The 25,807-nt window shown below is 37.6% G+C and overlaps 1 protein-coding gene and 1 long non-coding RNA gene across 8 annotated transcripts in view; one reads left to right on the top strand and one right to left on the bottom strand.

Moving 5' to 3' along the window:
• The window catches only part of LOC141520978 (uncharacterized), a 77,140-nt gene that overhangs the window by 15,029 nt on the left and 36,304 nt on the right, over nt 1–25,807 (bottom strand). The window lies entirely within an intron of this gene.
• LOC141520976 (pulmonary surfactant-associated protein A-like) overlaps nt 1–25,807 on the top strand; it is a 39,393-nt gene that overhangs the window by 3,826 nt on the left and 9,760 nt on the right. For 4 of the 7 annotated variants that reach the window (XM_074232983.1, XM_074232985.1, XM_074232986.1 and 1 more), the window contains exons 2-3: nt 19,711–19,922; nt 20,889–20,996. In XM_074232983.1, the coding sequence (XP_074089084.1) occupies nt 19,724–19,922; nt 20,889–20,996 (307 nt within the window). In that variant the 5' untranslated portion in view covers nt 19,711–19,723. Of the gene's footprint in view, nt 1–19,710; nt 19,923–20,888; nt 20,997–25,807 lie in introns of those variants that run through there. The other 3 variants (XM_074232982.1, XM_074232981.1, XM_074232987.1) reach the window with 1 other exon arrangement.

The following is a 25,807-nucleotide window of genomic DNA, read 5'->3' as shown; positions in this document are numbered from 1 at the left end:
TTGCATGTGGTGAAGAAATGGTGTGGCCAAACACAGTAAAGACCATTTATGAAGCAAAAACTAACAACAAAATTTACTTTGTAAATATTTTAAAAATACTGAATATTATTTATTGCCCCATAGGCCAAGTGCTCAGATGCACCCAGAACAGTTCCTCCAGGGCAACCAGGGTCACAGGGAAAATCAGAACTACCAAGCCTAAAAGGAGAGATCACATAAGGCTTTGTTTACTTTCTGCTTATTATCCTGGCTAGTAGGAGGCCATTTAAGGATTCTGAACTTGTGTTTAGACTCAGTAAGCAGATGATTTTTCTTCCAAATATCCTATTATTACTACAGTCAAAATTCCCCTTCCACTTATATAATTATGGGTAGATTCTCCTCTATGAATCAACATCTCTCCTCTCCCTTACCCTTTGCTTCACTGCAGAAGAATCTATGGCTATAGAAAATTACATATAAATATTAGACTTTTTCAATGCAATGGTTAATTGGCAATTTTTTCTCCCCCCCCCCACTTCTTAAAATTCTTCTTAATTACAAAGGATGTCTCTTCGAGAAAGGCAGGCAAGAGAAATACATTGGGAAATGTAAGAAACTTTAAAACAAAAGTTATCCATATTTTTAAAAAAAAACTGCAATCCAAGGTAGGACCATAAATAGTTCCATTAGGTTTCAGCAGTTATAGAAACATTCCACACACTCAAACAGACACGTGATGTATATTTGTGCACATACACACTCTTCCTAACAAAACATTAGTCATTGTGTTTTAACTGGACACTGTCTCCACCTTGGGAAAGAGAGTTGAACAATTATTCCTGAAAACAATCATATTGGAGACTGTTGGTGGAATTTGATCCCATTTTCTGTAGCTATCTGAGTATTATGGAGTCAAATAGTGAACTGAACTTTAAGATAATTTAGGCAGTGGGAAATCTTCAGGAATCATTGATTCAAGTTAAAAAACAGCAAAAATGCAAGCCTAGAAAAAGAAAGAGGAGTGGAGAGAGAATCATCAAATTTTTATTAAATTTATTTTAAGACAATGGGGTTAAGTGACTTGCCCAAGGTCACACAGCTAGTCAATTATTAAGTATCTGAGACCACATTTGAACTTAGTTTTTCCTGACTCCAGGGCTGGTGCTCTATCCACTGCACCACCTAGCTGCCCCATTATCAACCTTTCTTAGTAAAAATCATAATTTCCCCCCCAAATCACAGCATTTTAGAAGTGGAAGGAACCTCAGAAGTCACTTAATACATCCTAGGGCAGTATCTTAGACAAAATAATGTGTAGTAAATACCAGCTTAGACTTTTAATACACGTCATCTGAACTATTGAGACAGCCTCTAAGTTGGTCTCTTCCCAATCTAATATGTTCTACTCCCAAGAGTCAAAATCATTTTCCTAAAGTGAAAGTCTGACCATGGATTCCTCATCTCAATAAACCCCATCAACTCTCTATCACCTCTAGGATCAAATGTTAAAAAAAAAATCTGCTTGGCTTTCAAAGACTTTTTACTAAGACCAAGTCGCTATCCAATTCCTTCTTAATCTTATTAAACATTCCTCCCCATCTATGCACAGTCAAATTGACATTTTTTGATACCCTCTCCTTATGACATTCTCTTATTTCTCTCTATGCCTTTGTATTGGTTACATCCTATGACGGGAATGTTTAGTCACTTCCCTTCTATCTCTTAGAAACCTTTTCCTTCAAAATTCTGCTCAAGTGATCCCTTCCATATGAAATTTTTCCTGATCCCCTTTTAGCTGCTAATATCTCTTAACACATATACATATACACATATTTATATATATATATATATGCATTTATATGTACATATGATTATATACATAAAAGAAATTCCTTGAAGACAAAAAGTGCTTTTTTTTTTGGTCTTGCTTCCCTAAAAAGTCTAAAATCCTGCCTAATGAATATATCATTCAGTGAGACTGTCAAACAAACATTTGCCCAATGTCACACAGCTAGGTCAATTATTAAGCATCTGGGGTCACATTTAAACTCAAATTCTCCTGACTCCAGGGCCAGTGCTCTAGCCACTGTGCCATCTAGCCACCCAGCAAATATTTTTTAAAACTCTACCATGAGCCAGGCATGCAGTAAACTGTGGGAATATAAGCAAAATTTACATGTAACAGTCTTAGTTTTCGAAGAATTTCCATGCTATGAGGAAAACCAATAAGATCATGTCACCCTCCTACTCCATAAACTTCAGTAACTCCCTATTTCCTCTAGGATCAAATACAAAATTCTTCAGTATTCAGAGTCATTCAAAGCCCTGTATTTTTTCCATCCAATGACATTGGCCTCCTCACTTTTACATAAACAAGATGCTCCATCTCTCAGTTCTGGGAAATTACTGTGGCTGTCTCCCATCCCTGGAATATTCTCCCTCCTAATCTGTCCCTCTTGGCTTTCTTCAAATTTCAATTATATGAAGTTTTCTTTTCCCTTGATTATAAAGCAGGATTCCCTCTTTTATTTATAATTGAATCTATATCTGTTTGCACACTTTTGTTTACCTATTGTCTTACCCATTAAGTTCTTGAGGGCAGAGACTATCTCCTTCCTCTTTTTGTATTCCCAATGTTTAATACAATGGCCTCACTGTAGGTAATTAACCTTTATTGACTGACTGAAGCCTGAACTAATAAAGGGAATCACTTAAGGTCATATAATTAGTGACAAAGCCATTAGAATCCAGTTCTAGTCCATATCAAATTTACTTTCCAAGCATTGTCACAACTCAGTCAAATGCTCATTTTCCTCTCTTTTTCTGTATCTTAATTAATAACTGACTGTCCCAGTAGGCTAAGGGTAACTTCCTACCTCATTGTTTCACTTTCCCTTTTAGATTTTCCAGGCAGTTCTACTAAAGGTCCCTTCCCAACTTCAGTGGGGATCTCAAGCACTTCTGTTTCACAAGATGAACTTCACCAAAAGTTACAAACAAAATCATTATTACTTGTCTCTTTGGAGTCAGAAGACCAACGTAGACAAAATTACTAACTGGATTTTTGATTGTGTGGATTTAAAAAAAACAGCCCAGCGTGTGGTCAACAGGTATTCCTTAAACTCTCATTATGCACCCTGTATAGACCACTAAACAGTCCCTCTCTTCAAGTAGTGTGCATGCTAATGTGAGAGGCACCATGGAAAGAACTAAGTACATTTAAAATATTTACAGAGTAGATGAAAGTAATATGAAAGCAGAAGACATTTGGAGTTTGGGGACTGGGGCTGGGAAAGGACCCCTCCTCCAAAGTGGGACTTGAGTTGGTTCAAGAAGGAAACCAGGTGAAAGGACAAAGCCTCCCAAGTTTCTCTGTACCTTTGTCCAGGAAGAGCTTTGAGAGCAAAAAAGTAACTAATATGACTAGAATGGAACAGTAGCAAACAATAAAAGTCCATTTTTTTTTTTTGTGGAAACTGCAAAATGTTTTCTTTCCAACATGGCTGTGAGGTGATCCACACAATGATATTTTCATAGCAATAGAACTGCAGGGAGACTTAGATCAAGAACCACTATTTTACAATTGAGGAAACTGAGATTCAGCGAGGGTGCTTCTAAGTGACTTTATTGATCATTGCCTCTATTTTTATATTTCTTTCTCCAGTGCTTGGCATGTAGGAAGTGCTTAAGAAATGTTTTTTCCACCCATCCATTCAATCAGTCATAAGCACCAAATAAAGGCAAGAAAAATACAAAAGACAATGATGATGATGATGATGATGATGTTTGTCTTTTGTTCTTGAAGAAGACCATGACATCAGGAAGGTGATACCATAACATGCACATGAATTGGATTTGAGTAAGGAGGGGCTGTGCTAAGTCATTCATCTTATTTTCTCCTGCAGAGTCATCTGAATGCAGTGGCCACATATGAATCAAGATGACTGGAGATGGCCCTGGATACGAGGCTATCAGGGTTAAATGATTTGACCAGGGTTACACAGTTAGTAAATGTCAAGTGTCTGAGGCTGGATTCGAAATCCCAGACTCCTGACTCCAAGGCTTATGCTCTATCCACTGCACCACCTAGCTGCCCCACTAAAGGCAAAACAAAGGAGAGATCTCTACAGGTCAGAATAGTCATGGAAGGTTTCATAGAGAAAGTAGTACTTGCACTAGTTTTTAAAACATGAATAGAACCCAGATAGATGAAAGAACAGAGAACAATGCTTTCTCATGATATCAACAAACATAAAGGATATTGTAGTCATCAGGGAGATCAAGACAGGTCTACCTCTGTCCCACAAGAGAGGGCACATGATATGATGGAAAGAGCACTAGATTTGGCAGCAGAGGACTTTATAATATAATCTTGACTCTATTATGTATTATACATGTGATCCTCAATGAATTACTTAACCTCTCTGAGCATCAGTTTCCCTGTCTACAAAATATATGGATGGGGCTGAATGATCTCCGATTTTTCTTCCTACTCCAAAGTCATGGTCCTAAAATTCAATGATCCATGCTTTCCTGTGATCTGGAATCCAGTTAAAAAAGAACCCGGAAAGGCACAATAAGACATCTATATGAACATTATACAGATAGGCAGGGAGAGGCATTCCAAATGTAGTGGGAGAGAAAATGTTCTGATTCTTTCCAGTGTTCTGCCTTGTTGGATAGCCTTAACAAATATAGTTTAGGGAACAGGTTTTACTCAAAGTACTCTGTGAGAATCCTACATGTTCGTGGGGCACATTTTACCTCCAACCTCAACCTGCATAATATGATTTGAGAGATTCCAGAACTTCTAATATCACCCTGTTACAGTACCTGAACTTCCACCTTTGGAATGCAAAGTTTTGGCTTAGAGCATTGACTTCTTTCACCTATATAGTCCCTTTACTATCAGTTCCTTTGTGGGTTAGTTTTGCTTTTCCCCTCTTTCTGTTTTTTTAATCTTTGTAACAAGGGATGGTTCAATAACTGGGAAATTTGAAAAATAGTTGAAGATGAAGGTCAAGAAAAAATTGAAAGGAAAATCAATTTTTAACCTTCATTTTTACAAGATTTTGAATTCCAAATTTTTCTCTCTCCCTTCTTTCTAAAATGGTAGGCAATTTGATATAGGTTTACCAGAAGTTATGATTTTATATTGATTAGTATAACATGTGTAATGAATTTAATAAGAATACTTTGACTTCTAGAGACCCTTTTCACAGGCAGGTTCTGGGCTTGGGACAACAAGGAAAACAGTAACAGAAGTTATCATTCAATCATGACCGGGCCTACCCTGAATTGTGTTTATCTATGTTCACTGAAGTGTAGCAGTATAGCCCTTCCTATCCTGTACCAAGACTATACAGTCAACTTCGATTGTTGTCATATGCAGACAAGTGATTGTAAATTTTGTTATTGTTCTGCCTGGTGGACTTATCCTGGAAGGATCCCTCAAGTCTCAAATACACCTGTCCTCTTATGATCATATACAAAATATCTGGCTCTACAACAGCAAGGTGGAGCTCCAAGGAATGGAGTAATACCATGATTTGCAAATCAGTTCTTTGCAAAGAAAGTAATTAATAAACCACAACTGATTTACTGGCACTCTGTCTCTGATCTGCTTTGTCACAACCAGGTTAGGGACAACTTAGTAAAACATGGGCTATTGGGGCAGTTAGGTGGCACAGTGGATAGAGCACTGGCCCTGGAGTCAGGAGGACCTGAGTTCAAATCCAGCCTCAAACACTTAATAATTACCTAGCTGTGTGGCCTTGGGCAAGCCTCTTAACCCCATTGTCTTAGAAAAAAACTAAAAAATAAAACCAAGAAAATATGATATCATGTAAAATATATTTTTGTATTAGCCATAGTGTGAAAGAAGAAACAAATAAAAGAATGAAAAAATGAAAAAGAATAAAGTAACTGAAAAATAATATTCTTCAATCTGCATTCTGAGTCCATCAGATCTTTATCTGCTTGTTTTCCTTTTTTGAGTCATTTGTGCTTTTCTTGGATCATTGTTTTATTCAGAGTTGATCATCACTCAATATTGCTATTACCATGTACAATGTTTCCTTGGTTCTACTTATTTTACTTGGCATCAGTTCATACAAATTTCTCCAGGTTTTTTTTTTAAATCTGCCAGTTCATCATTTCTTTTTTTTTCTTTTTTTTTTTAAAGATTTTTCAAGGCAATGGGGTTAAGTGGCTTGTCCAAGGCCACACAGCTAGGTAATTATTGTCTGAGACCGGATTTGAACCCAGGTACTCTTGACCCCAGGGCTGGTACTCTATCCACTTCAACACCTAGCTGCCCCCAGTTCATCATTTCTTAATGCACAGTATTCCACTACAATCATATTCTATAGCTTGTTCAATCATTTCCCAACTGATGGGCACTCCCTCCATTTCTAACATTTTGTACCAGGAAAAGGACTGCTATAAATAGTTTTTGCCCATGTAGGTCCTTTCATCTTTTTATGATCTCTTTGGGATGTAGAGCTAGTGCTAGTACTGAATCAAATGGTATGCTTAGTTTTGTTGCCCTTTAGGTTCTTAACTGAGATTTTATTGAGCTGTCTCTTAACCTGGTCTTAACAAAGCAGGCCAGAGACAGAGTACCAGTAAATAAGGAGTAGTTTATCAATTACTTCCTTTGCCAGGAATTCTCTATTAATGGCTTTATGTCAATCCAGACAACCATCCTGGTAGTTAAAACTCAAAATATAGTCCCAAGAATTATCCTTAAACAGCCAAAAACTTATCATTACCTATAACCTAAATTTTTTTTAGGTTTTTGCAAGGCAAATGGGGTTAAGTGACTTGTCCAAGGTCACACAGCTAGGTAATTATTAAGTGGCTGAGGCTGGATTTGAACTCAGGTACTCCTGACTCCAGGGCCAGTGCTCTATCCACTGCACCACCTAGCGGCCCCTATAACATAGAATTTAAATTTATGTTCTAAGAAAATCAAACTGCTACTTCTGTGAAATCATTAAAACTAGGTGCACACTGTCAAGTAGACAGAAAAGTCTTAGTGCATGGATGATGAAATTGCAAGCCTCATGTCCAGTTTCTTGAGGCTATGGTCTACATCATAGATGTTAATTGTTTCTCAGAGTGGAGGTCTTGGGAACAGCAGTCTACCTCAGATGTTGGCTTCTACAGACCCTATTTGATTTTAAAGGACAGATCACCTGTGGGTTCTACAATAAAAGTGGGTAGTACTGCCCTTTTGAAGTGCATCAGATGTATACAGGACTCTACTGCCCAGAGCTTTGCAGCAGTGCCCAGGGGTGGGGGTGGGAGGGGTGAGCAGGACTTCAAAGGAAACTTTCCATTGTAGTTCCAATGAGTATTCTTGTATCTATCCTTTTCACCAGACCCAGTCACTGGATTGGATCAGGGATTGAATCTCAGTTGGGATTTCTAAAGAATGGGACTTTGAAACAATGTGATAAATCTCTGATATTTTTTGTGCCAACCTAATACAGGACTGCAGGAAAGATCCCTTAGGCTGTGTTCTCTACCTATGGGATGAGTGGCATTGGTAGTTCATACGAACTGAACTGATAAGAAATAAATAGTCTAGATCTAAAGTCTAGCAAAACTAATGGAAAGGTTTGGGACAGGGAGAAACTTAGCTCTTCAGATAATTAGACAAGGGAGTCTTATGTATATCCAGTTAACTCTTTCAGCCATTCCTGGAGTTTGGGGGTGGCAGACACATTGGAGGTGCTGAGGAATTGACTTGTATGAAAGAAAATTAGTTAATGAAGCTCCTGTATAATGGATTTTACTTAAAGTTCAAATCTGGCTTCATGAGTTCAAATCTGGCCCCAGACACTTAATAATTGCCCTATCATTCTGACCATTGGAAGACCTTGTAAGACCAAGCTGTCTTCCATGACCATTCTGAGAAGCAAGTTACTTTTAACCCCATTGCCTTAAGGGGCAGTTAGGTGGTGAAGTGGTTAGAGTACCAGCCCTGGAGTCTGGAGAACCTGAAAAAAAAATGATTACCTTTAACCCTAAGTATTTCTTTAGGAATTCCCCATAATGGAATGATTTTTTTTTTCTAATAGGAGTTTTGCTACTCCAGAGTTTGTGACATTCGGGCAGGAGAACATTTCTACCTACCAGAAAAATATACAGATCATAACTAGAGCATATTTTTTAAAAAAATTATTTTATTTTAAAATTTTTCCCCAGCTACAAACAAAGACAAGTTTCATCATTTACTTTCAAACCATTGTGCTCACATTCTTTCTTCCTCCCACCCCACTCCACTCCCCCTCATTGAGAAAGCAAGTTGCTTGATGTAGGTTAAAAATGTAGCCATGAAAAACCTTACTACAAATAGTCATGTTGTAAAAGTGAATCTACCCCCCCATAAAGAAAGAAAAATCTGTTTCAATCTGTATTCAGACATTATCAGTTCAATCTTTGGCATGGAAACCATTCTTTTTCATAAGCCTAACAGAAAAATTACTTCAATATTTTTCCCACAGTTGCTATTGCTAGCTGTATTTCCCTCCATCCTATTGCCCCTCCACCCCATTTATCTTATTCCCTCTCTACTTTCATCTAATCCCTCCTCAAAAATGTGTTGCATCTAACCTCTCTCCTGATCTTCCCTCTCTTCTATCATCTACATACCCCATCCCCTTTGTCCCATCCCTTTCTCTCCTCTTCTTCTAGGGTAATATACATTTCTATACACAATTGAGTGTATATGTTATTCCCTTTCTGAGCCAGTTCCAATGAGAGTAAGGTTCACTCAATCCCTCTCACCTTCACCCTCTCCCATTACACTGAAAAAAGCTTTTTCTTGCCTCTTTTATTTGACATAACTTGTCCCATTCCACCTCTCTTTTCCCTGCCTTCCCATTTTTTCTTTCCCATTAATTCCATCTTACTAATATATCTTCCCAACGTGTTTCTTGTCTAAATATGCTCCTTTTAACTATCCTAATGAATGGGAAGTTTCATATGAGTTATCAGTACCATCTTCCCATGCATGAATATAAGCAATTCAACATCATTAAGTCCCTCGTGATTTGCTCTTCCTTCATTCATCCTTTTTATGCTTCACCTCTGTCCTGTACTTAAAGATCAAACTTTCTGTTAAAATCTGGTTGTTCCATCAGGAAAGTTTGAACCTCCCCTAATTCATTGAACATCCATCTTTTCCCCCTGAAAGAGTCTGTTCAGTTTTGCTGGGTAATTGATTATCAGTTGTACTCCAAGCTCTTTTGCCTTCTGTAATATCATATTGCAAGCTCTTCAAGTCCAAGGAAGACACTGTTAAATCTAGTATTAACCCGACTGTAGCTCCACGATATTTGAAATATTTCTTTTTGGTTCCTTGTAATATTTTCTCCTTGATTTGGGAGTTCTGAAATTTGGCTATAATATTCCTGACAGTTTTCATTTTGGGATCTCTTTCAGGATATGATTGGTAGATTCTTTCAATTTTTCTTTTACCCTTTGCTACTAGGACATCAGGGCTGTTTTCCAATTTATTGAAAAAAAATGACATGTGGGTTCTTTTTGTTGATCAAGATTTTCAGGTAGTCCAATAATTTTTAAATTATCTCTGTTGGATCCCTTTTCCAGGTCAGTTTTTCCAGTGAGATATTTCAGACTTTCTTCTAGTTATTCATTCTTTTACTTTTATTTTGTTGTTCCTTTGTTTCTCACAAAGACATCAGCTTCTCTTAGTTCCATTCTACATTTTAAGGAATTATTTTCTTCAGAGAGCTTTTTGTATCTCCTTTTCCATCTGGTCATTTCTGCTTTTGAAGGAATTCTTCTCCTCACTGGTGTTTTGGACTGCTTTTTCCCATAGGACCCAAACTGGTTTTTTTAAGATGTTATTCTCTTCAGTACTTTTTTTTGTATGTCTTTCGTCTTTTCGTTCTTTTTCCTGCATCACTCTCATTTCTCTTCTCGATTTTTCCTCTACCTCCTTTACTTGATTCTCAAAATCCTTTTTGAGCTCTTCTATAGTCTGAGATCAATTCATATTTCTCTTGGAGGATTTGAATCCAGAAGCTTTATCGTTGTCATCTTCTGAATGTGTGTTTTGATCCTGCATAGGATCAAAGCAATTGTTTATAAATGGATTTTTTATTCTATTGTTTGCTTATTTCCTAAACATTTGGCTTGATTTTAATTCTTTGATATGGTAGGATTCTGCTTCCAGGATGGGAGGACACACTCCCAAGGGTTTTTGTAGCTGTTTTTGCAGACATACCCCTTTTCCCCAGGGACCTGTTAGTTCTCAACTCTTCCAAAATCTTATGAGAGGTTATGACTGATCTCTTGGCCCTGTGCTCTGATATGTGGATGACCTCAAGAACGCCATTTTGCCCAGGAATGAGGACAGTCCCTACTCCACTGTGACAGAAAGTTCTATTGTGCTTCTGCTCTTTTTTCCTGAGACAGGGGCCCCAGACTCTGACCTTGGTTCTGAGTAAAGCTAAGGCAACAGAGTCCTGCCTCAGGGATAGCAAAGAGACCACTGCATTCTTTCCCAAGACCTTTACCATAGCATACTGAATGCTTTGGAAGAAGCTGCCAGGTAGCGTCCCAGGCCTGCTTTGGTTCCTGAGGCCAGGTCTGCACTGAGACCTGCATTGGACTGGGCTCTGCTGTCACTCTAGTGTGGAAGAGTCTTCCTGCTGACCTTCCAAGTTCTCCTTGGCAATCCCTGAACTGAGAGGTCTGGAAACTGCCACCACTGGCAGGGACCCAGGTGCCTGCAGTCTGTTCCTGGATGGCTGGAGCCAGTTTGCTCCCCTGGGGCCTTGGCTATGCTGCAGGCTCTTTTTAACCCTGGTGTAACAGATCCATCCTGTGGATCTTCCAAGTTGTCATGGGCTGAAAAATTGTTTCACCAAGTTTTTTGTGGTTTCAGTCTCTCTAGAATTTGGTTAGAGTCATTATTTAAAAGTATTTGGAGTGATTTGAGGGAGATCTCTGGGGAGTCCCTGCCTTTAGTTTACTATCTTGGCTCCACCCCAGCTAAAATATATTTGTAACCAAGGGCAAGTGGTAGTTGGATTAAGTCAATCTACCAGTTTTCAAAAGGCACATCTGTGAGAGGAAACTGCCCATGAGTTGGCTTCAGTACTTGCATGCATTGTCCTTCGGGCAGTTGGGGCCCATCTCCTAGGCAGTGGGGGCAGTCCTGTGGAAACTCCCTCACCAATATCTTTGAGCTAGCTCTACCAGTTTGTCAGGTACCCAATGATAGACTGAATGAAGGGGTTCCCATTATAGGGAAGGATAAGATCTATTAATCCATTTGAGCCAACCCATATAACAGACTTATCAAGTTTATATCACTCTTTTCAAATCTTTTTTTAAATATTTATTTATTAATTTTTTTCAAAGCAATGGGTTTAAGTGACTTGACCTAGGTCGCAGAGTTAAGTAATTATTAAGTGTCTGAGGTTACATTTGAACTTAGGTCCTCCTGACACCATGGTCAGTGCTCCATCTAACTGCCCCCTTTTGAAGTCTTTTCCTATTTGCCATGTGTAATTTTTTCTTAGCACAGATTATCTCTTCTTTGGTTAAGGAAAGAGGCTTGGGCAGGCCTTCAGGGCTACATGAATAGGCTAATAATTATGTTTGTACTTTTAGGAACTTTTACTTTCCAACAACTTCCTCAGGAATTTGAGGACAGTGGTTTTAGCTGCAGTGGTTAGGCAAGTCATGTCCAAAGGCATAAATAGTGCTTTCTTGACTGTGCCCTTGAATCCTAATTACTGCTACAGCCTAAGGAAGCAGTAAGTAATCTAATAGAGATAGAAAAAAAAAATCTCTTTTTGATTTTTAATGTCCTGAGGAGATAAGGATGCCCCAACATTTCCATAGCAACCCCAAATCATGATCCATCCCAAAGGAATTCCTACTGTCAGTGTAGATGTTAATCCTTTTTCCTCTTCCTAATTTACAACCTCTGGCTACTCCCAGGTTTTTCTTGTGGTGTCCAATAGGCATAGGTAATGATGAAGCTTCGATCATTTCTGTGGAAATGGTAATTCCATGACCAGTAGCCAAGACTCCTTTCTCATCTCTGAGGCCATCAATATACCAAAGTCCACTCTTTCTAAAGGAGTCTCCTTTAAGTCCTCATGTGGGGGAGGGGGCAGCAAAACATTCAGCTACATTACACAGTCATGATCTAAAGTCTCATTCCCATTTTTCACTTCAGGGAGAAAGATAGGATTGAGTATGTTTACACTTTTGATAGATTAGTCTTAGATAACAAAATCACTTTCCAGGTGACTAGCCTGTTGGAAGACAAATGTTGGGTAAGATGGGAATTTAGAAGTGTTTCAATGGAATGGTGGGGAGGGGACATGCACCATTAAGGAAGAATCAAGGAACAAGGATGATTGTGTCTACTAATTGTGCAAAAAGGCCTGGGAGACCTTTAGCCACATTGTCCAAACTTGTACTGTAGTATAACTCTAGAAGAACATTCCCTCCTTTCCCAGAGGCAAATAAATCAAATGGAAGAGAATAGTTGGGTTGTCCTAGAGTTGCTGGCTGCTGGAGGACAGTCTTCAGAGAATCAAAGGAATTTGGAACTTCTGGGGAAAGAGCCAGGCACTCATAAAAAGGGTGGGCAATGCATGAGAAATTGGGGATCAAGGAAAATCAGGAGCTACTGCTTATTTTGGGCTACAGAAAATATTGTTAACTTTAAGATGGGAAGAGTCTAGACAAAGGGTAGAGGCAGACAGGTGATGTCCCAGGAAATTTATAGAGGAGAGAGCAAACTGGAGTTTTTCAAGATATATTATGACCTTTTACTGCTAAACCTTTCAGAAGATATACAGAATCCTGAACCAAAATATTTTGGAAATGGAAACAAAGGAGGAGGTTATAAACATCCTGCAACAGAGGCAAAATCTAAAGATCACAAGTCTTGATTTAATATCTGTCAAAAGTAGGATGTTGACTCAATGAATCCCTGTGGAACACCCTATCCAGGTGTATTGGCATCCTTCCCAGGTTAAAAAAAATGAATTGGGGCAAATGGGACTGAAAAGAAAGAAGATCAACTACTGTAAAATATGTGGCCCAGGATGATAAAGGTTAAGAAGAGAATGGAGACTTGGGAGGATAGGTGCTCTAAATACTTCTGCAACAAGCCACCATCCCTTTGCACCAGGTTTACTGACTGGAAAAGTGGGTGTGTTCATGGGGGATAAAAAACCGCCTTGGATAAATAGGCATCCATAAGGGGCCAAACTCCCTCATTGCTGAGTGCATATTGATGTGTGGAGGGTAAGGGTATAGAAGGATCCAGATGTACAATAGATGGGTCACCACTAACTGATTTAATATCAGGGGCATCTGAAGCCCACAAGCTGGAAGGAACATGATTAAGAATCAGATGCTTAGAAGGAGTTAAGGGAAAGAATCTTAAGGGATTGGGGGTATTTCTAGATGTGGCAAGGACAAAGTTCCTAAGGAAGTTGATCCTCTGAGTCAAACAAAATGGTGACCTGTAACCTTCTAGTTCTAGTAAGTGGCTAGGAGCCTCAGGGACAGGAAGAAAGGATGAAAGACTCTGATCCCTCCAATAAAAAGGGAGAGTGGTTCTGAGATAAAGGCTGCTAATGTTCATATAAGCAATCCCCACAACTGAAATTTTCTTGACTTCACAGGAGAGGAGTAGGGGAGGCAGAAGGGTTTAAAACAACGAGTATGGTAATCAGTCACCTAGAGCAGATACCTCTTGTCTCTGTATGAGCAGGGGGACATCTCCAACAGGAATTCTGGGGATAACTGGCATGGTCTGTTTATCCCCCTCTTTTTGCTACCCTTCCTGCCAGCCTTCCTTGGAGCCTAGGCATGCTGAATGATCAGGTTTGTGGGGAATGTCTTTCATTCACTCCTTGGGGGGGGAGGTGTTTTATCTTTTTTCTTCTCCTCCTCTACCATTGATCTAATTTTATAATCTAATTCTCCAGGGACTGGGTTTTCTATAAATATAACAAATTCCTATCCTCAATTTTGTCTGTAAGGGAAGGAAGGGTAAAGGGTAGATTGCTGAGATAGTAAAGGATGGGTTGTTTTAACTGCAAAGGGTTGCAAGGAAAAAAAAAATTTCTTCTCTAAGGTCTTTTTTTACAAATTTCCTCCTCTTCTGCTAGGATGGCCCACAAGCTGCAGATTCAAGGAGAAACCCAAAGTCTGAATGTTTTTTGTTTTTGGGGTTTTTTTGGTTTGGTTTTTTTTTGTTTTTTGTTTTAGGTTTTTGCAAGGCAAATGGGGTTAAGTGGCTTGCCCGAGGCCACACAGCTAGGTAATTATTAAGTGTCTGAGACCGGATTTGAACCCAGGTACTCCTGACTCCAAGGTGGGTGCTTTATCCACTGCGCCACCTAGCTGCCCCTCACTGCGCCACCTAGCTGCCCCTCCAAAGTCTGAATGTTATCAATCAAGACCAGGCAGCTTAATTTCTTTAGAGATCAGTGGGTGAAGATTACTAACAAATCAGGAAATTAACTGAATTTGTTCCATTTTATAACCATGCTAGAGACAGGAGCTGGGATCAAAAACTTGGACCAGACAGTCATAAAACTGATAGACTGCTTTGTTAAGTTTCACTGACCTTTGATTAAATCAATGGTTCTAGGGAACAAGGTGGATGACCTAAGGAACTTTTCTCTTGAGTGAGTGAGTAATGCTCTTTTTTTTCAAACCCTCCAAGTCCCAATCAATCTTTAGGCCCTCCTATTGTTCTTCCCCTCCAGCTCTCTGACACCAATTCTTTGTCTCACCTTCCTTACCAAGGTAACCATGAGATGTTACAGATACATAAACTCAGGTCTATATGAGTGCAGGTTGACTTGGAATTGCTCAGCAAAGTCTATGGGATCTTCCCTAGGCTTAGGATACTCCTTGACAATAGCCTTGTCCTCCACACTCCCGGGGCTCAAATCATGTTTTGATTGAGTTAGCAATTTTCCATTTTTTTTTCCTGTGAAAAGTTTACTTTTTACTTTGAAGGAGAACATAGAAACTGGGGAACTAATGGAGTCTATTTGTAAGGGTGGGTATATTTTAGGTAACTGAGTAGTTTGGGGGGTTTTAAGAAGAAGGTTTTCAAATGATTTAAGCTTTTTCTTCACTGATTCTATTTCAGATCTATGCTCTCCTTTGTCTTTGAGTGTCATTTGTTAAAGTTCCAAACCAGAGGCAAAGTTTCCTTATCCATCAGTTTCTGCTGTAAATACTCTTTGTCTTATCAAAACTACTTCAATAGGGCCAGTAAAGTCTAAGATATCACTAGTCAAATTAACCCAATCCTAATAGTATGAAGGATGGTCTGTGTCATATTTCTTATAGATTTTTAAAACAAATATTCTTTCTTGGGACTTGCAAAAAAGGAACTGTTGTAACTTCCCTTTAGTCTTTAAAACACCATTATCCCATCTGAAAAGTATACATGTATATGTGTATGCCATATATACACACACACACACACACACACACACACACACACCTATATATGTGTATACATGTATATATAAATATATACAAATATACATATATATTATATATATAAAGGTATAACACAGCTTAACTAACAATTACCTACAATACAAATATTGTATTGTAGATACAATATACCAATATTTTGTAAAGATAGAATACCAAAATGCAAGTACACAAATTTTCAGATGCAATGAATACACCCTTATGCTAGCTAGCAATCTATTGAAATTATAAGAGTTAAGTTTCCACAACTCTAACAGAAGACAATTAAAATTGTTCATTTGAACTAGTTCAGCACACATAAAAAAATAACTGAGTAAACAATCTTTACTCAGAAATTTATGCATATAAATGAAATAAAAAAGGAATAAATTTAAATAAATAAAATGAAATAATAAAATACTAACGAAAACCAAAATAGAAAATGCACACAAAAACTTTGCCAATTTGTGTGCCAGATACCAGAAAGAAAAAAAAATCGGCTTTACTCCAGAGTGATATTGGTCAAAAACAGGGACTCTGTAATGTTTCTCACAATGAAAGTCCAGTTTGATCAAAATTGAGTCCCAGTGTGGAGTGTATGGTCAGAAGCACTGAACTTACTAGAAAAGTGAACCTGGACTCTGCAACAAATTTTCCAGGGCACCTAATCCTAGTCCAAATACTAGAAAGCCCAAGGCTCCTTCCTCCACCACTCCATAAGAGAATCATTGCTACCAATTAATGATAATTGAATGTTTCCTAAGTTATCTCTCACCCGGTCATGACAAAAAAGATCAGAGACAAAATGTCCATAAATAAATAACAGTTTCTTAATTTCTTTCTTTGCAAGGAACCAACTTGCAAATCATGGGATTACTCCATTCCTTAATAGCTTCATCTTGCAGTGTGGAGCCAGATATTTCATATATGATCATAAGAGGTCAGGTGGAGCACAGAACAATCAGATTTGAGACTTGAATGAATTTCCCAGAAGAAACCCACTAAGCAGGACAATATAACAATTAAATCACCTATTTCCATATAACACAGGTGTCTAAGTTGATTGTATAGTCTTAGGACAGACCAGGGCTTCCTGACTACAGAGCAGCGGAACAGGTCAGGTTACAGTGCTACAGTTCACTTAACACTGGCAAGCACAGTTCGGGGCAAGACCTGGCACGATAGAATGATGACTTCTGTTATTGTTTTCCTTGTTTTCCCAGGTCCAGAGTCTGTCTGTGAAAAAAGCCAATTATTATCACCATCATTATTATTATTACTATTATTATTAATTATTTATTATTATTAACTTCATTATACATAAACTAATTGACATAAAATCATAACTTTTGATAGGGCATAGTTCCAAATTGCTCTCCAGAATTGCTGGATCGGTTCACAGCTCTACCAACAGAATTTTAGTGTCCCAATTTTCCCACATCTTCTCCAAAATTGATTATTTTCCCTTTTTTTTTGTCATATTAGCCAATCTGAGAAGGATGAGGTGGTACTGCAGAATTGTTTTAATTGCATTTCTCTAGTCAAAATTTACAGCATTCTTCATTTGCCTAGAGTTAGTTTTGATTTCTTCATTTGAAAACAAGCTGGTCATATTCTTTCACCATTTATTAATTGGAGAATGGTTTTTATTCTCATTAATTTGATCCAGTACTCTCAATGAGACCTATTTCAAAGATATTTACTGTAATAACTATTTCCCAGCTTTCTGCTTTTCCTCTAATCTTTTTCACATTGTTTTTGTTTGTACAAAAAAATTTTATTTTAAAACCACCAAAATTATCAATTTTACATTCCATAATGCCTTAACCTCTCTTTGAAGAATCTGGTTGCTATGCCACCTGGTGCATTTATGTTCATTATCTTTAATACCTTTTTAGCAAGATGCAGTTTCATTCAATATCTCTTAGTGAGGTCTAATTTTTACTTTCTCTATTTCTGAGATCAGAATTGCTACTCTTGATTTTTTTTTCTTCAGTTGTGGTATTAAAAATTCTGCTCCTGCCATTATCTTTACTTTATATTTGTCTATCTCCTTCAAGAGTGCTTCTTGTAAATAACTTAGTGTAGGATTCTTGTTTTTGATCCTCTTTGCTACCTGCTTCCATTTTATGGAAGAGTTCATCTCATTCACATTCTCAGTTATGATTACTAACTGCATTTCTCTCCATTCCAATTTTTCCTCTTTGTACTCTCTCGTCTTTTGTCCTTTCACCAGTGTTTTTCTTTTTTTCTACCAACTCTTCCAATCTGCTCTCCTTTCTGTCACTTTCTACTTAATTATTTCCCTTCCTACTTTTCTGTCAGGAAAAATAGCTCTCTATATTCAAATGACTGTGTTTTTATTATTCCCTTCTTGCAACAATACTGATGAGAGTAACTTTCAGGGGATACCTAATGTCTATGCTCTTATCTTCCCCTCCACTGTAATAGGTCTTTCACACTTAGTCGTAAAGTAATTTACCACATTCTACCTTTCCCTTCCTTCTGCACCCAGTGTACTCTTCTTTCTCATCCTTTATTATTTTTAACATCATTCCCTCATATTCACCATATACCTATATTTTCTTATGTATATAACTTCTAGCTGTACTATTAGTGATACAATTTTTAGTCATTTTATTTATTTTTTCCAATTACATGCTAGGATAGTTTACAACTTTCATCTTGTTGTAAGTTTTTCTACATCCTCCTTTTCTTTCCTTCTCCCAAGAGCACTGAGTAATCTGATATAGGTTGCACAGATACATTGATTTTTAACATTTCCATATTAGTCATGTTGTAAAAGAAGAATCAGAACTAAAGGCAACAGAAGTCAGATAAGAAAGAAAAACAAAGGAAGTTATAAAAACTTAGCATAATGATTTGCTCTGCCTTCAGACTTCAGTTTTTTGTTTGGATGTGGATGGCATTTTCCATTGCATGTCTTTTAGACTTGTTCTTGAAGTGATACAATTTTTAAGAATTCGTAAATTCATCTTCTTATGTATGGATGTAAACAGTTTAGCTCCATTAAATTCACCCAACCTTTTATTTTTATTTTTTATTTTTGCCTTTTTCCCTGCTTCTGCCTTTCTTGGGGGTCTTGATATTAGAGATAAAATTTTTGGTTTAATTCCGGTCTTTTCCTTATGCATACTTGAAATTCTTCTATTTCATTGAATGACCCTTTTTCCCCTTTGATGCATTATGCTTAATTTCATAGGAAACATGATTCTTTCTTATAATCTGAGCTTGACTTCCATTTGCATTGTTAATTATCTTCTATCTTTTGTGTCCTCAACTAGACCACTGGAGAGTAAGTTCCATATCTTCTCCCTTTCTTGTGTGCTCCATAGAGTTTCTATTCTTATACTGTAATCTCTGTTCCAGAAAGAAGAATGGGACCTCAGGTCATATTGAGCAATGCATAAAAGAGAAAAGGGAGGAAGAGAAAAAGACCAGCTTCTCATTTTGTGACTTGTCAATAACAAGAAAAAAACATAAAACATATGTTAGGCATAGAAAATGGAGAGAGAGAATATTTATTCTACCCAATAATTTATAGGTTTCCCATAAGTTTTAGTAAACAGAGAGGTAGATACTAAGTGCTGCTGTAGATTAAGTTAATTGAATACAAAATATTGACCTGGGCAGAGGTTTGTCAGCATAACCTGCTGAATCCAATCTTCTTCTTCACACTTTGGAATCACACAGAGGTAGGGGATAGAGCAGGAGTCCTTCACCTGAGGTCCTTAGACCAAATTTCAGAGTGTTTGTGAAATTGGAGGGGATAAACTTACATTTGCTTTTTCCAATGCTATCTAATTTTTAGCATGCCTTTTAATTATTTAAAAATATCATTTGAGAAGGATTTCATTAATTTCGTCAAACTGCCAACAGGGTCACCCCCACACCCACACATAGACAGCCCCCCCCCCCACACACACACACACAAACACAAAGATAAAAACATAAAGACCTCTGGATTGGTGAATGGACTCTATTGCTATCTTTTCCTTTCTCTTTGGATCTTTTTTAAATGGAAGGTTGATCTTGTTCCTTATCTTGGATGAGAGTAAGGGAATCTCTGATTCTGGCTCTATCTTCTCTCTGAGACAAGAAGTTCTCATTCAGGAGTCTTTTTTTGGGTGGGGTTGGGCTGATCCTGGCCAATCAGAAGGGAGATCTGAGATGATTCTCTTTGACATTTCCCAGGTCAGGGTTTTAAATGATGATTCTGCTGTACCTGCTTAGACTCTTTCTCCTAGAATGGGTACTCATTGGATCTTGCTCAACATCAGTGGGAAAAGAAAAGCAGCCAGTGATGCACTCAGCTACTCATTGTAATGGTCCTTGGACTACTGGGCTACCTGGGAGAGATGGACGAGATGGGAGACATGGAGCCAAGGGAGAAAAGGGAGACCCAGGTATGTGAGAAATCGCAATCTATGTAAGAGCAAAAGGGTAAGATGGTAGTACTAATCACTGAAAGGATCTTATGGAACATCTCCACAATCTCCTCAATATATGAATAAAATAACTGAAACCCAGGAAGGGGAGTGACTTTTTCAAAAGACAAAACCAACTATTAACAGATATAGAGCTAGAACCCAGGCCTTCAGATTCCTTTGTTAAGTGCCTTTACTATCATATCATTCTTTATAACATATTTTCTCTGAAGGACTTTCAATGCAGATTCTCAATCTTCCCAGGAAAGCCATAGATTTGTTCAAACATTTTCGGTCAAGTCTGACTCTTCATGACTCCATTTAGAATTTTCTTGGAAGAGACACTGAAGTAGTTTGCCATTTCCTTCTGCAACTCAGTTCACAGATGAGGAAATTAAGGGAAACAGGGTTTGGTGACTTGCCAAGGGTCGCACAGCAAGTAAGGTTATATTTGAGATTGAACCTGAGGTTGGATTTGTACTCTGGAGGAAAATCTTCCTGATTCCAGGCCCAGCAGTCTAACACTGGTCACTTAGCTGCCTTGTGGAGATTTAATGATTCTAATGACATATTCTGCCAATAGTAGATGACTTAGTGGTCAACGTTTCAATGTTCTTTTCTGGAATCTTCTAATATTTTTCTCTTCAAGAAAACTTCCATAGACACTTATTAAATTATAGATCCCTGGATAAATCACTTGACCACTATTTGTCTTGGTTTCCTTTGTAATAAGCTTCAGAGACTATATTTAATGTAATCACTGGATTCCCATGACCTAAAATGATACTAAGAAGCAAGTTCAAGATGAAAGATCAAAAGTTGAAGTGTACAAGTTTTTCCTTATGTTCATTACAGGAAAAAAATTAATAATTTTTATTCTATTTTTTATAGGTGAAGGGTTAATGTATATAAAATTTAAATGATGAAATAATTCACATTAAATAGGTGAAAAGGCCAGCTGCCTCCAGGGAAGACCAGGGAAGTTGGGGCCTCCAGGAAACCCAGGTCCACAAGGACCTCCAGGAATTAAAGGAATGAAAGGAGAATTAGATGGTAAGAAGTTCTCTGCCTTCTGTTTTTTGTTTTTGTTTTTGTTTTTTATGGTTTCTGTCTTAATGGGGTATGAGAGGAAGATGGAAAAGGGGCTGTTCACAGACCAAAGGGAATTTGAGAGGAAATAGGAAGTAGTTCTCAAGCTTTTTGAGTTTTCAGACCACTCTAATGGAATAACCTCAGAAACTAGGTGAAAGAATGCCAGAATTGTCCCAAAATGAATATGTAATACCCAGAGTTTCCCTTGAGAAGAGAGTTCAGGTGTGTGGGGGACGGGTTGCTGCTAATTGCCAAATGCCTTGTAATGTTGGTTCAGCCAACATACCCAGTAGCTTCCTTGACAAAGTACATTCTGATGCAATTGTTCTACCTCTCCACCCCAGGAACTGCTGCTCAGAATTTATTCTCCCTCAAAATCACATCTCCCTTCTATACTTTCACTTTTCAGTTTGAAACTTTTATTAGTCTTTTCCCCACCAAATTCAAAACAAAGGGAAACAAGTTTAGTTTGAATTCCTTAAATAAATTAAGGAATTTGAGAAAGTCTCTCTAATTGGTTTGCCCTTACCCAGCATGCACTGCATTAGGAGAGTGATATTTCCAAACCTTCATAGACAAATCATCTCATAGTACATGATCACCTTTTTTTCTCCTAATAGCAATTTAATATTATAAGGAAAATTAAAAGGAAAGAGGTTAAAGAAATAAAATCTTTAAAATGCCAATTGATTCAACTGGTAGCTGAGAAGGGACAAGATATGTTCTGTTTCCCCAAATGCACTTCCCCCTCCCAATGGATCTGTAGTGGGTAATGAATGAAAAAGCATAAATGGGAAGAAAAGAATAGAAAGTTTTTGCCAGAGTATGTGTCTGGGAAAGAGTAGGGAAAACTGGGGCTGACTGGCAACTGTATCCTGAGCCCAGATATTATCAATCAATCAGAAACTTCAACTGGAAACATAACTAAAGTTATCCTCCATAGAAAAATGTGCTACTCCCCTGTTCTACTAGACTTTGATTTTGAAGACAGAATGTCTACAGTATACGAACTGGAACCTCTAGCACACACAGGTTTCTTCTTTAAATAAGGGGTGTCTGTTTACTGAACACAGATCAGTCAACTAGATGTTTATTTTGAAAAAAAAATTAGTTCAAAGGAGAATATGCAGTTTTGACTAGAGAGCTGCATTGCATATGAACCATACAGGGAAAAAAATGCCCAACATATACATGAAAATTGCTACAATAACTAACTATAAGTGGGTGCTAAATACTATGCTGAGTTCTTTATAATTATTATCTCCTTTGATCCTTAAAACAACTCAGTACAGTCGCTACTATTATTATCATCCCCATTTTACAGATGAGGAAACTGAGACCAAAGTTATCAACAATCTTTTTAATGCCAAATCAGACAGTTTTTTTCCCTCAGTTCTGCTCCTTCTAGTAAAGCATCTGCCACCTTGCCATCTAGACACTCTCTTCTCTAGGTTTTCATGACATGATTCTCTCCTGATACTCTTACCAGTCTGATAATTCCTTTTTGTCCTTTGCTAAATCATCATCCATATCATGGCTCTTAACTTTTGGTGCATTCCAAGGTTTTGTCCTGTGCTGCTTCCTATGGTGCTTACAAAGGTTTGAGAGACATAATTTCTGAGTAATTTAATCATTTTATTAATAATGACAAAATTTTAATAAAAGAATGGTTGGTTATTTGATTATCTCAGCCCAAAGATGATCATGGTAGCTTGCTTGCAGTTTATATAACCTTTTTTGTTTGTTTCCTTCAGGGTAATAGGGTTAAGTAACTTACCCAAAGTCACACAGGTAATTATTAAGTATCTGAGGTCAAATTTGAACCCAGATCCTCCTGATTCCAGGACCAGTGCTCTATTCACTGTGTCACCTAGCTGCCCAATATATACCCAAAGAAGAGTAAGTGTTCCCCAGGGGTAAGAATCAACCCTGATTGGTTAACAATTAGAGAATGAATTTTACACTTGGGGACTGGACTTGAAATTTAATTATGTAATTTACTTAAGTTAACCCCTTCCTTGGGCAATCTGTTTAAAAAGAGTTATGTCCCACTCAAGCCTGAGCAGAGTACAATTGTTACCCTGCCTGATGGGGGAGGTGGGAGTTGGGGGTGGGGGGTGGGAGGGAGTGTCAAACTAGAAAGTTAACCCAATCTCATTAACAGAAATGTCCTTCAAGAGACCTTACTTTTAAAATGAGGATTTTAGATAATTTGATCTTTGGTTATTAATAATCATTTCTCTTCTTTTTTTCCATTTATGTGCTCTAGTTAAGAGAATTTTATTAATGTGATCTCTAATCTGTGAATGGAAACTGATCAGGTCCAAGACAAAGTGCCAATAATCAAGTGGTGGTTTAATTAATTAGCTTCGGAGTATAGACCACTGAATTTCTTCTGATAAGAACTCAGGAGAAATCTGTCCTGTCTTAGAAAAGGCAGAGATTATATGGTTAAATCACAAATGGGATGTGAGGAGGAAGGTGGATCACAAAACATTTTATAGGCTTCAGCAGTTTCTTAGGCAAGCCCAGGAGTGCAAGACAAAACAGGCATAATGGTTCTTGGGAAACTATTCCTTTCAAGACATGTCCCTTAACTATGGGTCTCTACCAAAGTTTTATACTGAACCACTTTTTCTTTTTTTTAATCTACTCTCATTTTGGCTACTAAATAATGTCATATACGTATGTATATATGGCCTCAATATTTCTCCAGATATCCAGTCCTATATTGTCAACCATGAGACTTTTCAAGCCAGGTGTCCCAGAGACATCTCAAACTCTGTTCAAAAACATCATCATCATTTTCACTATCTTCATCTTCTTCATAGTGAAGACAGGAAAATGAAATTGGATGAGGGGATTAAGGATGGGTGTAGGTATGTTTTGTGAAGAATTCACCTCACTCTCTGTCTCAGGGAGTTTCTGAGAAAAAGCTTAATTTTTTAGTCATGGGTTACGCAAAAGTTCACACAACAAAATGTTCTCAAGTTACTACATTAAAAAATTCATGGGTGACTACAAAACATTCATAAGGTTTTTTTTGGAGAAGCACCAGCATAGTGTGTTTCAGTAGAAGTAGTGGGTAGTTAAGTGAAGAAGAAACAATCACAAGCTGGGCTGGTGAAACATCAAGGACAACTAAGGGGGAGGAAAGAGTCTAAGAGGCTATTAGGGAGATCATAGTCCCCCAGAGCAAGGAGGAGTGGGGAATCACACTCCCTCAGAGAAGGCTGCCCTCCAAAATTAGAGGGACAGCTCAATTGAGGAGTCAGTTGAGTTTTTAAGGAGATGGAGGGAAATGTATTGTTGAGGGGCAGTAGCTCAAAGAGGAGAGAGAAAGTAATTAAGGATATGTAGATGAGTAGATGGTAGTTCAAAGACTCAATTGATTGGGAATATTTTTTGCGGGGGGAGGGACAGTAATGTACTGAGTCTTTGCCAGGAAGGGGATCAGGAACTTTGCTGAAAGTTCATTGACCTCATTTCATAGTTTGAACATTGGGAAGGAAGTGGGGGGGGTAGAGATATATGATCAGTACAGAGATACAGATTAATAATTATATTTCCCTTACTTCATTAGCTAGTGCTTATATAATGCATTAGGTCTTGCAAGCATTTTATACATGTTAACCCATTTATAATATTCCTGTGAAACAGGTACTAATATTATTTTCATTTTACAGATAAGATAAAAGAGATCAAATGATTTATGCAGGGTCATTCAGCTAGAAGTTTGTGAATTTTGTGGTTTTGAATTCAAGCCTTTTCACTCTAGCCTCCAGACCCACACTCTAAACACTATAATCGCCTCCTCTCTTTCTCTCTTTTTTATTTTATTTTGCTAAAAGCAGCTTCATCTTTCAGAATTTCCATATTTTCTATTCTAATGCTTCCTCAATCTCTGTCTCTCTGTCTCTGTCTCTCTGTCTCTCTCTCTCTCTCTCTCTCTCTCTCTCTCTCTCTCTCTATCCCTATATATATATATGTATATATATACATACATATATATACAATTAATTGCCAGATCTTTCCATTTCTACTTCCAGAGCATCCTTCTCTCATTTCTTATCTACCTACTCATTCATAGAGCTTCCATCCTATTTTAGACCCTCATCACTTCTATTCTGAATGACTTAATAGTCTCCTAATTGATTTCTAGCCCCTCCTTCTTCAGTCCATTCCTCACATAATTACCAATGTGATTTCCCTAAAGCACAAATCCTTCTTACATGCAATAAACTGTGGTGGTTCCCAATTGCCTTGATGAACAAATATAAACTCCTTTATCTGGAATTTTAAAGCCCTTCTGAATTTGGTCCTAACTTGCCTTTCAAGCATTATATATATATGTGTATATATATATATATATATACACATATATATATAGTTCTCCTTCATGTACTCTTTTAACTGACTCTTTAATGTTCCTCACATACAACCATCTAGTTTCTGTCTCCATACTTTGAAACTTTGAACTCTCCCATGCATGAAATATATACTCTACCTTCAGCAAACCCTAATTGTTTTCAGAAATCTGTTCAAATAAACTGTTCTACAAGAAGATTTTCCTAATATCTCCACCTTCTTGTACCATTCCACCTCAAATTACTTTTTATTTGTTTTTTGTTTTATGTATAATTGCCTGGCCTATGAATGGATTAAGAAGGGCTTTGTTGATGGATTGACTGGATGTGCAAGAATGTTGTAGGTATGACCTATTCTATTAGCCATTAACTCTTTGCCTTGTCAGAGATTCCACAGAAAGATTT

Source organism: Macrotis lagotis, chromosome 4 (genome assembly GCF_037893015.1).
Source record: "Macrotis lagotis isolate mMagLag1 chromosome 4, bilby.v1.9.chrom.fasta, whole genome shotgun sequence".
NCBI lineage: Eukaryota > Metazoa > Chordata > Mammalia > Peramelemorphia > Peramelidae > Macrotis > Macrotis lagotis.
This window is presented reverse-complemented; position numbering and strand designations above follow the sequence as displayed.